Raw genomic sequence first — 15,253 nt, 5'->3', positions numbered from 1 at the left:
AAGGAAAGAAAAAAAAAAGTTTTACATCAGAAAAGAATTGACAACATTCTTCCAAAGCGGACTGGGTTTGGCAAGACATATCTCTAAAAAAATACCTTGATCTATCTTCATTGGATTAAAAAAAAAAATGATCCTTATACATATATATTGTCATAAAAACTCACTAGCATATTCACTGTGAGAAATGACAAGAGTAATATTCAAATCAAATACATTTGCTAGCCAAGCAGTAGGTTGGTTAATAACTTTCTAAACAAACACCATCTTGCATTGCTGTCTCAAAATCAATTAATGTAACCAATATTATTGAGTGCCTAACATGTTAGAAGTATGAAAGGCAACAGATTTACACCAAGTGTTCCTTTCATTACCAAGAAAATTGTTCTAATGTCAATCAACCTGCGAAGACCCAAATAAGTAAACTAAAAAGTAACAAACTAAATATTTCAAAAGCAGTTGAAAGAGTATTTCTCATTAAAAAGGAGCGGCATTTGGTAAAGACTTAAAATGTCAGAAATGACATAACACATATATTCAGTTGTCTTTCCTGTTGGCACTTGGAAGTGGAATATTTGTCTTTGATTTTAAGTACAGAATGTGATTATATGTATCACTTAAAAAGCTCATTTTTGAGTCCCTGATAGAAATACTGATAGTAAATAAGAAAGTTTTCAAATTTCTGACTATTGTTCCAGCCATTGTGAAGATTAAAAAAAGGGTCATGGGAAGAAAGGAGAAAGAAAATATGGCTGCATTTGTTTGTACAATTTATTAGAACGAGGCAACATGTTTAAAATATGGAATTCAGGGAGGTCATTTATGTAGCAGTAAAGTTTCTATTAGATAAATGGGAAAGTAATTTAAGAATGACCAAAAATATTTTTTAAATGGACAAAAGAACAACTTTGGAAGGCACTGTGAAAGTGTAATTGGATTACATAATAGGTTTGTGTTTAAGATAGAGGGGATGTGTCAAGTTAAGCTCTGTGGTTAAGTCCTAGCTCTGCTGTTTCTTGACTCAGTGATCTTGGGCAAAACACAAGACCTTTCCAAAATTCTGTTCTTTCTGCTGAAACTGGGGCTTAGTGAGAATACTCACCTTGCAGAATTGCAGTGAATTTTAAATATCACAATACATTTGAAAGATTTTTATAATGCTAAAAAATGTTAATTATTGTACTATAATTATCATTAGAAACAGCAGCAGCAGCATATTTTTAAAACTCTAGAAAAAAGTTGAAAAAGGGGGAGGAGGCTTGAAGAAAAGATCAGAAGCCATTTTACCACACCAAGATGAAGAGGCATGAATCTAAAATCACAGGTCATTTTCCCCTTGTTGGCTTAAAATTCAAACCAGAACTAGGAATAGTTTGAGGTATTATTTTCTCAAAAATCTACCAAGCCATGAATTGGGAAACAAAACAGAAGTCTGTCTCTTAGAAAGAGAAAAGATATATTAGGCCTGTAAATAAAAATTATCCCTCTCTCCTCAAACAAAGCAAAATAAACCATGAGTTTTACTGTTACTTTGTCTATGAAAGAAGCTGGGTCCCTAAGTATTTTCCCAAATTACCTCCATAGAATATTGTCATGGGACAGGTAAGATTTGTTTCAACCTGAAAAAGTTGATACTTTTGGATGTGATGGAAAGATGATACTCTTCTTTCGTAACACTACTTAAATAACTTGTCTGTGATAAACTGTAAACTCTTAGATAGTATACCTAACACATACTAATATATGTTCAATTCTAGTGCCTGGCATAGAGCAGATCCCATAGAACCACAGATTTTTGCAATACTGGCTATTTTTGAAGAAAACAACAAAACATGTTAAGACTATTCAGTTGAGGTCATGGGGTTAGTATGGGACAAATATCCTAGATGAGAGTTCTGCAGTATTGATATTATATCTCGTGGATCCATCTCTAAAAAAGTCCAACCAACTTGCAAAATTTGGGGGAAAACCCATTTTGGATACAAAAAATCCCTAAATAGTTGAAGGTTTATCCTTCTTAAACACAAATTTATTTTTATTTTGACCCATTGGGGATGGAAATCTTTTAAAAGTCAGTATCATTCCTTTACTTTATTACATATAGTAGTGTTTCTCAATCCTGGCTTCCTTTGGAAAGCAAATCTTTAGAATGTACCTCAACCTCCGAATCAGAGTCTCCAGAAAATGGGGATCCGATAACATGACTCCACAGGTGATTGTGATACCCAGACAGGGTAAAAATCCTTATGAGACGATAAACTCCTTAAGGGAAGGGAATGGTGTCTTATGTGACTTTATTTATGGAATAAATTTTTAAAACGATCACCTTGCCCTTCATATACTCATATATCTTTAAGGCTTAAAACTACTTGAATTATCTATTTCCTTTAATTTAACAAATTACAGATGTCTTATCAGTCATTTGTTAGTATTTAAAGTTGTTATAGTTGTTGTCAATGATCCATTATTGCAACCTAGATTTGAGTCCAATACAGGAAGGCCTTGTATGAAAGGACCTTCTCCACTGTACTGCGTAGGTTGGGGACATTCTTTATATTTTAAGAGAAGAGTCCCTCTTAACCAAGTATACTGTCACATTTTGGAATTCTGATATCATTTTCCTAATTAAAATGTTCTCCATAGGAGGTGAAGTGTGTTGGATAAATAGCATTCTCAAAAACATCTGATGAAATAAGTTACCTTAATTACCTGGTACAGGGTTTGGATTATTAGTAAATACTCAGAAAAAAATAATTTCCCTCCCTAAGACTCTAACAGAGCACACTTTTTGTGTGTAAGTATCACCTGCACATACTCCAGACCTCATCTTCAGAGATTCTAATTTAGTTGATCTGGGGTTGGGTCCCAAGAATTCACAATTTAAAATAAGTATCCCTGGCAACTCTGATGAAGACAGCCTGTGAGTAATGTTTTAGGAAATATTCCACTACCAAAATATCTGGCAGAAAATAACACAGTGTTTCTGGCTTTCTGATTTATAAGCAATAAAGCTACATAGATATAAGCCTTCCTCTATTAAAAGGATCAAGAGGTTGTCATTAAATTCGTAATATTTACAAGAAAGACCAGTTCTCTTACGGAGCTTTGAAAATATTAAAAGTCAGAACACCACAAAATGTCCTACGTTTAAAATTATTCATGGACTATATATTTTACATTTCTTTGTATAAAGAGTTTCTTTGTCCCGGTTTAACTAAATACAGTTTATTTGTAGTAATTTTTAAAGAACAAGTTCCTATTGAAAAAGTTATTTTGATATTTTTTTTTTTACTATTTTTCACCCAATATAATAAAATAAATCATAATAAAAACACAAAATAGGGAATAAAACTGAATAAAAAGTTTAAAAATTCTGTTAGGTGAAAAATAGTGAAAAAAACATATCAAATTAATTTCTTTAAAATTTTAAAAATAAATAAATAAATAAAATCTTAAAAAATTTTTTTGGTGCTAATTCTTTAAAAAGTACTACAAATAAACTGTATTTAGCTAGACCCAGACAAAGAAATTCTTTATACAAAGAAATACAAAATATACAGTCCACGAATAATTTAAAGGTAGGACATTTTGTGGCTTTTAATATTTTCAAAGCTTGCTAACAGAACTGGTCTTTCTTGTAAATATTACAAATTTAATGACAACCTCTTAATTCTGCAGGAAAGAAAAGTGCCTCCAGGTTGCTCATAAAGGCAGTCCCTGGAATCTCTTGGTCTTTCCCCCAAGTCTTAATACTTTCTTTTAATAGTCAGGGATGGGCTCTGGAAATCCTTGGGGCAGAGGACCTACGTGGCAGGGTGAAACATGACATCAGCAAGAGGAGTTCAGGAAAGTTCCTGGATTCTGATGCAAGTTGATTTTACATTATGGTTAAAACAACAAAGAATCACTCTTTGGCAGTAACACTACTGTGATAGCAAAATGCTTTGGGCATTTTACTGTCTGTGTCAGGCACTGTTTGAAATGTTATACATGTATAAATGTGTTTAGTCTTCATTACAACCCTATGAAGTGGAGACTATAATTAACCCCGATTTACAAATGAGAAAATAGAACCTTGCTCAATATCACACAATTCAAACCCAAACAGTCTGGCTTTATATCTATAATGCCTCAAAATCCTGGAATACAACAAACGAAGGGACAGAGGTTGCTAGTAAAAGCATTTTCCCCCATCTCAAAAATCAGCATTTTTCTCCAAATCTCAAAACCCAAATCCCAAATTCAAGACCTGAAATTCTATTTAAAAAATAGGTCTCTTGAGGTAGCAATATACTAAGGCCCTGTCAAATGTGTCCATTTAAAAAATTTTAAAGCAGCTATTACCTCTTCTTAGAGTTGACCTGAACCTCAGGCATCGGCAAATCCAATTTTCAACCCACTGTAGGAATTTGTTTCTAGCACATCACTGCCTGATGGCCATCTACCCTTTTGTTGAGAGTTTACCGTCCTAATGAGGCAGCCCAATTCATTGTTGGATAGCTCTGATTATTAGGAATATTTTTCTTATATTAAGTAAAAAATCTATGTCCTCATAACAGCTACCATCTGTGAGAATAAGATATCTATTAGGTGTCTCTTTAGTCTTTTTTCTGGGCCTAAACACTTCTGGTTCCTTGAACAGGTTTATAAATATATGGTTTTTAACCCTCACTTGTCCCTCACCTTTCCTCACTTACCCTCCCGCTTCCCTATATACATTGGTTGTTGCGATTACCCTTGCCTTTTAATCAGACAGTCTTCCCCCTACCTTCCCCTCAGTGCTGATACTGCAGTTCAACTTACATTATTGAATTGAAGGCTTCCACTCAAGGCAAGAACAGAGGGCGGAAGCATTCCACTCTTCCTTCTGGAGTTAAGGGTCGGAGGGAGTATGTGCTCTTAATAACTGAGTATGAAACTCTAAATGTATTTTCTCATCAAAATCTGGGACAACTGCCTTGAGCAGTTCTATTAGATCAGTGTTTTAGGTACAATTTAGTTAAAATAGAATTTAGTTAATGCAGGCCTGGAAAATTTACATTTTAATACAAAAATGTATTCTTACTCTAAATAAACTTATAAAGGAGTTATTAGAGGACAGCTAATTGATAAGTAGGAATCTGCTTGTATATTTGAAAAAGATTAGAAAATTATATGATGCAAACATGTGAAGACAATGACAGAGATGGGTCTCCTTTTGGCAAGTGAAACAGCCCTTGCATTACAGAGAAATAATAAATGAAATGGGTGGGATTTAAAGACAAAAGATACTTGAATGTGAGAAGGGTTTTTCTTGTTTAGTTATCATAGGAAACATACTTAACCAACCAGAATTTACACTAGGATTTAGGCCTCGTTCAAACACAAAAAGAGTCTGTCTCTGCTTTGTGAAGAAATTATATGGTTCTAATGTTCCACTGTTGAAAGAACTTTGAAAAAAAATGCTCCAAATTTACTTCCACATTATCCCAAATTTAAAAAAACTATGTTAAAAAGTGAGTTTATGAATACCAAGTTTTCTTTTTCATTTTGTACCTTTGAGCAAAACTCAAAATAATAACAGCAAAATGCTACCCTCAGTAGGTTCAAATTGTTATCACAATTCTAATTTCTAGTTATATATCATAATAAGTTCTTATTAAAAATTTTTTCAGAGGAACTCTATTATTTAGCTATGAAAACTATATCAGAAGTGGTATTGGTACTGTATTTTAAAAGGTTAACTTGCCATCATTAGAGAAAAGTTTATAACTGAATTCTTCGGCACCTACCTGCTAAACTACCAAACGTAAGCTTTCTGCGACCCACTTTCTCAACAAGCCAGACACCCACAAGTGTGAAAATGAAATTTGTGAAGGCTGTAACTGAAGCCAGCCATATTGCAAGTCTATCATCTTCAACACCAGACATCTGCAGAATTGTTGCACTGTAGTACCTGGGAGGCAAGAATAAAACAATTGTTGTTAGTTATTCAAAGAAACAGTTATTCATATAGAAAAATATCTACCCGACTAAAACAGACCAGGAAAAACTATTAATAACACCAAGTTAAGATGGGAATTCATGCAAACTATTTAAAGGATCACAATATAGAGACTGTATTCAGATGAATTCATTTTTAACTTTGTATCAGTAAGAAGAAATACTCAAGCAAGTGAATAGAGGGCTGAAGCCTTTAAAAGTTGAATGCACCCCACACCTAGGGACAGTTGACAGCTGGTAGTTTCACTAAAACTACCAAGGATAAAGCTCCAAATCCATGGAATGAATCAGAAGTCACCATACGCTGTAAATTTAGTACTTAAAAGAATAAAGAGAACTGCTACATATACTAAAGAAAATGTGATATAATGGCAAAAATCTGGTACAAGTAAAGAACTTCTTCAAAGACACAAGGAGTAAGAATATATCAGTTTATCTGGCATCTGGTAAGGAGATAAGAAACTTACATGATGTACACAAAGAATTCATTTGTGGTTCCTAGAAAGGTATACTCTTTGGTAAGTGTCCAGCACAATGTGCCTAGTTAGGTTCTATAGACTCATTTTGTTCCAAATAAATACACTGGAAACTGGCTCTAAAAAAATCATAATGCCAACTTGTTGACGCACAATGGGAGATATGTCTGGTATGTTTAAAGTGACAGGTTTCTCACAGGACATTTTTTTCCGGGGGAAACATCAGGAGCTGTATCAGAAGATTACTTTAAAGTGGCCCTTAAAACAAAGGAAGCAAAATACTCCTGGCAAATCATCTATGAAATGTGACAAAATTATAATCCTGAAGATACATTCTGAACCATGGCTTTGCCTAGCTTTTAAGCCATTCCAAAACAACAAGTTAGCTTTACCAAAATCCAACAGTTGGCATCTGAGCAATGTATTCAATCAAGCTGGATATTTCCATAGTTACAATCTACAGTTTCTGGATATTAGTCAACTTTTTCATAATATTTCAAAAATAAAATCTGTTTGAAAACATTTAAGTCTCATTGATTCAACAATGGCTACTGTCTACTATTTTTTAAATTCTTATTTTATTTTTTAAAATTTTTATTGGAGTGTAGTTGATTTACAATGTTGTGTTAGTTTCTGTTGTGTTAGTTTAACAAGGTGAATCAGTTATACATATACATATATCCATTCTTTTTTAGATTCTTTTCCCATATAGGTCATTGCAGAGTATTGTGTAGAGTTCCCTGTGCTATACAGTAGGTCCTTATTAGTTATCTATTTTACATACAGTAGTGTGTATATGTCAATCCCAATCTCCCAATTTATCCCTTCCCCCTCTTTCTCCACTGGTAACTATAGTTTGTTTTCTACATTTGTGACTCTATTTCTGTTTTGTAAATAACTTCATTTGTACCATTTTTTTTAGATTCCACATATAAGCGATATCATATGATATTTGTGTTTTTCTGACTCAGTATGACAATTCTAGGTCCATCCATGTTGCTGCAAATGGCATTACTTTGTTTTTTTTATGGCTGAGTAATATTCCATTGCATATATGTACCACACCTTCTTTATCCATTCCTCTGTTGATGGACATTTAGGTTGTTTCCATATCTTGGCTATTGTAAATAGTGCTGCATTGAATATAGGGGTGCATGTATCTTTTTGAATTATAATTTCTTCTGGATATATGCTCAAGAGTGGGATTGCTGGATAATGTCAGGCAGGGCCATGTCGAGGGGTGCGTTTTGAGGTAGCTATGAGCTCAGTACGACTTTGGGCAGCCTGTCTGCTAATGGGTGGAGCTATGTTCCTGTCTTGCTGGTTGTCTGGCCTGAGGCATTCCAGCTCTGGAGCCTGTAGGCTGTTGGATGGGGCCGCATCTTGGTGCTGAAATGGGGACCTCCAGGAGAGCTCACGCAGATCAGTGTTTCCTGGGGCCTCTGCCACCAGTGTCCTTGCCCCCACAGTGAGCTACAGCTGACCCCCGCCTCCTCAGGATACCCTCCAAGACCCCTAGTTAGGTGTAGCCCCGGTTCCTATGGAGGTATTGCTTTGTGCTGGGTCCCAGTGCACCTGAGACCTTTGTGCACCCTCCGAGAGTGGAGTCTCTGTTTCTCCCTGAGTGTGGAGCTCCTGCACTCAGGCCCTGCTGGCCTTCAAAGCCAAATGCTCTGTGGGTTCTTCCTCCTGATGCCTGACCCTCAGACTGTCTTGGAGGGCTATTTTTATGTGGGAACATCCCTGTGTAGGCTGTGGGGGTTTAATATTTTTTGGTGTGAGTGCTGTTTTTAGTGTGGATGTCTGCTACCTCTCACCTCAGTGCATGCTGGCTGTTATCCCCTTGATAGGAGGTGTGACTGTTGTTGTGGTGACCAGAGCCTGCACTGGATATTGAGCGGGGCCTCCCCTTTGCTCTGTGGTTGTCACTGTCCTGTCAGGGGCAGGGCCTGCTCCCTAGATGTTGGAGTAGAGGGCCCCAGATCTGTTTCTGAGCTGTGTTTCTGAGCTGTGGTATGAGGTAGGCAGGACTGGAGCACCCCCACTGGGAGAGAAGCCTTTGAGTTTTTCTCTTCTGGAGCTGTTCACCTGTAAGTGTACTCTGTTGTGTCACTTTTCACCCGTTGTGTGGTCTCACAAGTTACACTGTTGTTGGAAATGCTCCCAGCCCCATCTTAACCATGGGTATGCTGGCAATTGGCCCTGGTGTCTCTAAGGCATTGTTTTCACTAGGCCTCCAGTGCAGATCCACCAAAGTCAGGTCCCAGGACTGCAGTCATCGTGCACCTGCACCCGCTGGCGGAGTTACGGAGGCACCTCAGACTCTGGCCTGGCCCAATCCCCACCTGTACGTGCCCACAAAGCCCACAGCTGCCAAAGCTAGACCTGTCTCAGCTGCAGTAGCGCTCTTCCATTTGCATGTTCTACAGGTGCTGAATTTACAAAGCCGGCAGCGGGGCTGTAAATCCGTGGTTCCCGCAGCCACAAGAAGAGATTTCAGCTCTTCTTCATTAGATGCATGGCCCCTGGGGCTTAGCTGTGGTTTCAGCCCCACCTCTGTGTGTGGGCCTCTCACCAGAGTCTGCTCCAGAGGCTACCCAGGAGAACCGGCGCCCACCCAGGCAGGCGGGGGCGGAGGGGGAGACAGGCGGGTCATGGGAGCCTGTTCAGGTGGGAGCCCCTCCTAGTGCCTGCGGAGGCTGGGGCCTGCACGTAGGCAACGTGGCTGCAATGGTGGCCCCGCCCCTTGCGTGCCACTCAACAATGGCGCCCTGCCTCTATGGCAGCCCAAGCTTCTAACGTGGACATTCCCAGTTGTGGAGCTCCTCACTCCCGTCCCTTCAGGCTGTCTCTTGTCAGCTAACAGCTGTCCACTCCCTGGGTCTACTCTCCAAACCCCACGTTCCAGCACCCAGCCCCCGTGCACCACGGCGGACACCTGTCTCAGGCTGAGGCACGCAGGGCTGTGGCAGGGACCATCTGTGTACCTCTCACTCTGTCCTACCTGCCACAGACCAGTTGCCGCGCTCTCCTCTGAGCCCCCGAAGCTACCCTTCTGTCCCAGCTGATCTCCCCGCTGGTGAGGGGGCTTCCTCGGTGCGGGAACTTCTTCTCCAGCTCCGCACCAGGGGTGCAGGTTTCGTCCCGTTTCTTCTTTTCTTTTTTTATTTCTTTCATCCTACCTGGCTGCACGGGGATTTTACTGGCCCTTTTAGGTGTCCAAGGTCCTCTGCTAGTGTTCAGCAGGTGCTCTGTGAGAGTTGTTCCATTTGTAGATGTATTCTTGATGTACTTGTGTGGAGAGGTGAACTCCACGTCCTCCTATTCCGCCACCTTCAGTAGTGATTTTTAAAAAGTCTGTTTTTTAAATTAATGATGATCTTCTTATGTAAAATAGTAACACCAACATGGACTCATTCATCTTAATAAAAAGTGTTTTCCTATTTTAAAGTGGTAAACTAATAACTTACTATGCAGCGTCAAGGATGTATTTTACTGATCACACTAAAAGTTATGCTAACCATTTTAAGATTTTGAATTCTGACAGCTGTTATAAAAAGAGAAACTCCCAGTGAAACCTCTCCCATCATTGTGACAATTGTGAACATTTTGCAGTCAGACCGTAATAAAGATTATGAAAACAATTCAGTCCATATGAATGGTACTATACAGTTTCCAAGTGCTACTCCATACATTATCTCATTTTCATAAAGACCTGGGCAGCAAGGTCATACCTGTATGTAACCACTGAGAAACTCACATAAATCTAGAAAGGCAGAAAACAGAAATGCTGAGTGAAAATTCAAATATTTAAAGCCAAAAGAATTTGATACTTGTCATGCTATTCTATTACATTTTAGAATCTTCTCAATGTTTTAGGAATAACAACAGATACACTGCACAAAGTAATGCTTCCAAATAGAGCGAGAATAAACTAAACAGATATATTACAAAAGGCCCCCCCCCCTCTATTTGGGGATGCAGAACCTACAGACACTGAGGGCTGACTGTACTTTGTCATTTTATATGAGGGACTTCAGCATCCACTGATTTGAGTATCCATGGAGGTCCTTGAACCAATCTCCCATGGGTACCGAGGGACAACTGTATTTTGATGTTTTCATTTTTGACACAATAAAATCATGAAATTACAGGTGTTAAATTAATGGCTAGAAATGGGAGTGGTATCAAACAAAGTAAGTTGGTCAGTTTATTTTATTTATTTATTTAGTGATTTTTAACAAAATATTTATTTATTTAGGCTGTGCCAGGTGTTAGTTGCAGCATGCATGTGGGATCTAGTTTTCCGACCAGGGATCGAACCCAGGCCCCCTGCATTGGGAGTGCAGAGTCTTACCCACTAGACCACCAGGGAAGTCCCCAGAATTTTATTTAAAATGAAAAATGTGTCCTAGGTATGTAAAATAATTTCTTTTATGGTACTTAATTTATAGAGGACTATAAGTAAAGAGTGGCCTGGGAATCAGAAACTGTCATTCTAAAGCCATCTCTGTGGTGTGCTGGCCAGATCAGGTAACATAAGCATTTGTTCACTTAATATTTATGTATTGAGGACATACTATTAAGCTATGTGAGTTACTGAGAGCCCACAGATATGTTATTAGATCCAGTTGTTGCCCTAAAGAAACTCACAGTTTAGTATAAGACAATGAAACGGAAAGAAATAATTTTAATATCGCAAGGTATACAAATCACAATGTGGCATAAAGGACAGACCAAATAATTTTCTTTGATGTATAAAGTTCCTTGACTTTCCAGTAAATTTAATGTTTGAGTTGAGTTTTGAAGAATTCATAGGGGTTTGCCAGCAGGTGTGATGATCTGGGAGGACATTGGTGGTAAAGGAAATGACACGTACGAACGAAAAAGTACAAAATACTATTCTGGGCTCATAGACCAAAAGTATGTTACCGTGGCTGAACATAAGACGGTCCATAGGAAAGAGAAGTATGACATAAGGCTGTAGCAAAAGGTTTTGTTATAGAGGGGTCTTGATTGCCATGCTACACGTTTGGTTTTTATTCTGTAGGCAATGGAGAACCATGAAATGGACTTTAAAGAGAAGTAACACAATTAAGTCTGTTCTGTGAAAAGATCACTCTAACTACAGCAAACTGGGCAGACAGGATGCAGACGGAAACAAGGATATATTTCTTTAAAGCATTTTTCAGGTCATTATACTGGAAACAGGACCCTGTAGATGTTCTGTATTAATGTGAAACAGTGAGAGCAAAGGCTGGAATTCAATGATGGCCTTATATCCTCCTGTCATCAAGAGTTGCAACTTCAACCCACACTAAATCTCTTTCTGGATGGAGTGTCTTGAGTTTTCATCCTCATTTTTCTTTCTAAAACATTGGTAAATGTATTAGGTTTTACTGCTGCCATAAATTACCACAAACTTAATGGCTTAAATCAACATAAATTTATTTTCTAACAGGTCTATCAGTCAGAAATCGGACACAGGTTTCATTGGGTGTCAAAAATCAAAGATGCCAGCTGGAGAGGCTCCAGGGGAAATAGATTTCTTTGCTTTTTTTGGCTTTTACAAGTCTCCCACATGCCCTGGCTTGAGGGTCCCCCTTCCTCAATATTCAAAGCCAACAAAGGTAGGTCCAGTCCCTCTCAGGTCCTTTCACTCTGATATTCCCTTCTGCTTCCTCTACATTTAAAGACCTTTGTGATTACACTACCCCAGATAACCAGGATAATCTCCTTATTTTAAGGTAAATTGATTAGCAGATTTAATTCGATCTGCAACCTTAATTTCCCTTTGCCATGTAATGTAAAATATTCACAGGTTGTTTACAACATGCACATCTTTGGAGGGGATTGTTCTAGTACATAAAGGTGCTAATAAACAGTAAAATAAGCAAAAGGCCAACAGTTAGAACGAGAAGGGGAGGAATGAAGATAAGGATATTCACTTAAAGGGTAATCAGTTCCAGAAGAATTTAGACAACTATATTCCCTTTCATAGGACTCTTTCAAGGGCAGGGGATGACATATCTAGGTCAGAATAATTCATGAACCTAGTTTTTAAAAGTCAGGTCATGGAGTGGTGAAAAGACACATTTAATTTACATTTTAAAATGTGTGAATTGCAATGTTTTTGTAAATGATGCTATCAGCCAACCATTTATGTAATAGGCTACCACTGTACTTAGTCTGAGCTTTTATGTAGTAGTTTAAATTTGCACAAAGCAGAGTTTTCGTCATAAGAGAACAATATGAACAACTAAAAAAGGTTTTCTTTCCTTTTTAGACTCAAAGGAGGGATGTCTTCTCTTTTCAAAATCATTCTATAGTATCTATCTGACAAACTATCATCATCTTCAAAGATTCCCTGGGTAACCTTTGGTTATCTCACACATACTATCTGTTCCCCAGAGTGAATACGAAAGGCCTGAAGGCAGTGTGTTCTCACAGAAGACCAGCTTCACAAATCTCTATAGATGTCTAAGAACAGAAACAGCCAGATTGTATGTATATCGCTATCTTAGAGATTATGTGAGAGGCAGCTTCCAGTTCTGAATTTTAAATCTGAATAAAACAAAATAGCTCTGGAAAACATGTAGGCTTTGCTAATAGCAATCTATCCTAATGATGACTTTTAACTAGCAATAAAAGCATAAACATGAGCACTTTATATGCTGAGCAAAATACATGTTATGTTCCTATTTGAATAAAGCATTTCATAGGAATTTCTGAAAAAGTTATTTTTTTCAGCTTCTTGAAGCCACAGCCTGTCTTTTTCACTATTGCTAATATAAGTGTTAATTTAACAGCAAGAAGTAGGTACCCAATAATTGTTTGTTAAATTTATTGAACTTATCTACCACCAACTTTTAAAAAGGAATTAAGAATATTTATAATAAAAAACATGACAGAATTGCTAACATAAAAATAAAAGACTGAGAAGAGAGAGTAGGAGGAATAAAAGATAAAGATAACTATACGAAAACTTTGGATGTATAATCACTATAAGCTAGCTCTAAAATTTCTGGCAGCCAAGGCAAAATAGTAAATGATTGTTTTAACTGTCTGACAAAAAAAAAAAAAAAAAACAATTCATAATGAAACTAAACTTTTTCGGGCAGGAAATTATAAAGAATTTAATTTCATGAGTAAAAGAGATATGGAATATACTCTCCCTGACACTGTCAGCCAGTCTAAATACAACAAATTAACAGATGAAACTTAGTCATAATTATTTTAATTCATGTGGCACAAAGGTGATATGTACTAGCAGTGCTGCGGATAGTTTCCAAATACAAACCTTGTCTTACTCAATAGCCTTACAGGTCACGTTCACACTTGGGAGAACGACCAAGTTAAATGAGAAGATTGGAACTTATGGAGCATAGCTGAAGGGCTATAAACCCTGAAAGATTCCCATTATCTAAGTTATGTTGTTTGATTCTTTTGGCCCCTATTTGTATCATATGCCAGAATACACTGACTACAGATTTAAGATGCTATTCTAATAGAGATGTTCTTATAATGGAAAATATTATATTTTCCTACTGGGATGGTGTTTATACAGTCAAAAACATGGGTAACTATGGTAACTACATCAATAGCTTTAAGAGAAGACTATTTCACCCAAATAAAAAAATCTTAAAAACAGTTTACAAAATAATTAAACTTTTTGAATCTATTTTATGTATTTTGTATATTGAGAAATCTTCTTTGTGTATTATTAGATGCAAACCATAAAGCCAAAAATAGAAGTTAGAAAAGTAGAAATTAGGATTTCATTTATATCATACATGTGTTTAAGCTAATATACTAGTTTATTGTTGTCATACTATTCTTAAATCAGGCAATGATCCAAAAATTATAGTAATCCTCAGAAAGCATAATTACTTACCACATTTAATATATTACAAGACAGTTTTCGTAATTTAAATGATTTTATTCATCTTTTGGGAAGAAAAAAGTAAAAATGTGCCAAAGGAAATTAGGGATTTCTACAGACCCTCAGGGTACCCAATGTGACTGGTACTCCATCTCAGAGACCAGTCCCTCACCCTGGCTTCATATGACTGGAAACCTCAGGAGAAATAACTGATCTCACCCAGCTTAACCATATCATTAACCTTCCCCTGTGCATCACTAAGAACAATGATAGAAGCTCTCTAATCTGACCTCCAATTCATCAATACGCCAGATTAACCTATTAATTCTTTCTATAAAATATATGGCCACAGGGCATTGAACATTTGGGACTTCATGCAGGCTCACATTCCCCATTTGTTGAATGTATGTGTATCAAATCAGGTGTGTTTGTTCCCAAACCTGTTTATGCCTGTCATTATAATTATGTAATTTAATCAAATAATACCTAAATCAATAAAATATAAGATGCTAAAAGAGAGTTACATTAAAAACAAAACTGTATGCTTTTAAAAAGTCAATAACAGTTAAATTATTTAAAAAAAATTTGTGGGCAACACAACCACAAAAAAATTGGGGATAAGATGTAAAAGTCTAAGAAGATTCTGCCCTTAGGATTCTTCTCATATGTCTTTCAGTTCTTGTTCTATTTGAAAGAAACTAAACCTGGAATTCATAGATGACAATATTGAGTGTGGTTTATGAAAGAAAAACAATTTGGAAGTTCAAGCAGTGGATGTGATGAATTATTGTACAACTAAAAATAAAATGTTGAAGGTATATATGTATCATTTCCTCATAACTGTCTGTTTCAGTTAACTAAACAAGAGCCGATCTTCATCATGTCAGTTAAGAGGGTTTCCACCTTTCCTCACCAT

The 15,253-nt window shown here is 37.0% G+C and overlaps 1 protein-coding gene across 2 annotated transcripts in view; it reads right to left on the bottom strand.

Moving 5' to 3' along the window:
• SLC2A13 (solute carrier family 2 member 13) overlaps positions 1-15,253 on the bottom strand; it is a 454,917-nt gene that overhangs the window by 122,606 nt on the left and 317,058 nt on the right. For both annotated transcript variants that reach the window (XM_057557296.1, XM_057557295.1), the window contains exon 5: positions 5,769-5,932. In XM_057557296.1, the coding sequence (XP_057413279.1) occupies positions 5,769-5,932 (164 nt within the window). The remainder of the gene's footprint in view (positions 1-5,768; positions 5,933-15,253) is intronic.

This window comes from Balaenoptera acutorostrata, chromosome 11 (genome assembly GCF_949987535.1).
Source record: "Balaenoptera acutorostrata chromosome 11, mBalAcu1.1, whole genome shotgun sequence".
NCBI classification, from domain to species: domain Eukaryota; kingdom Metazoa; phylum Chordata; class Mammalia; order Artiodactyla; family Balaenopteridae; genus Balaenoptera; species Balaenoptera acutorostrata.
The sequence above is the reverse complement of the archived record's forward strand: the minus strand, read 5'-3'. Positions and strand labels throughout refer to the sequence as shown.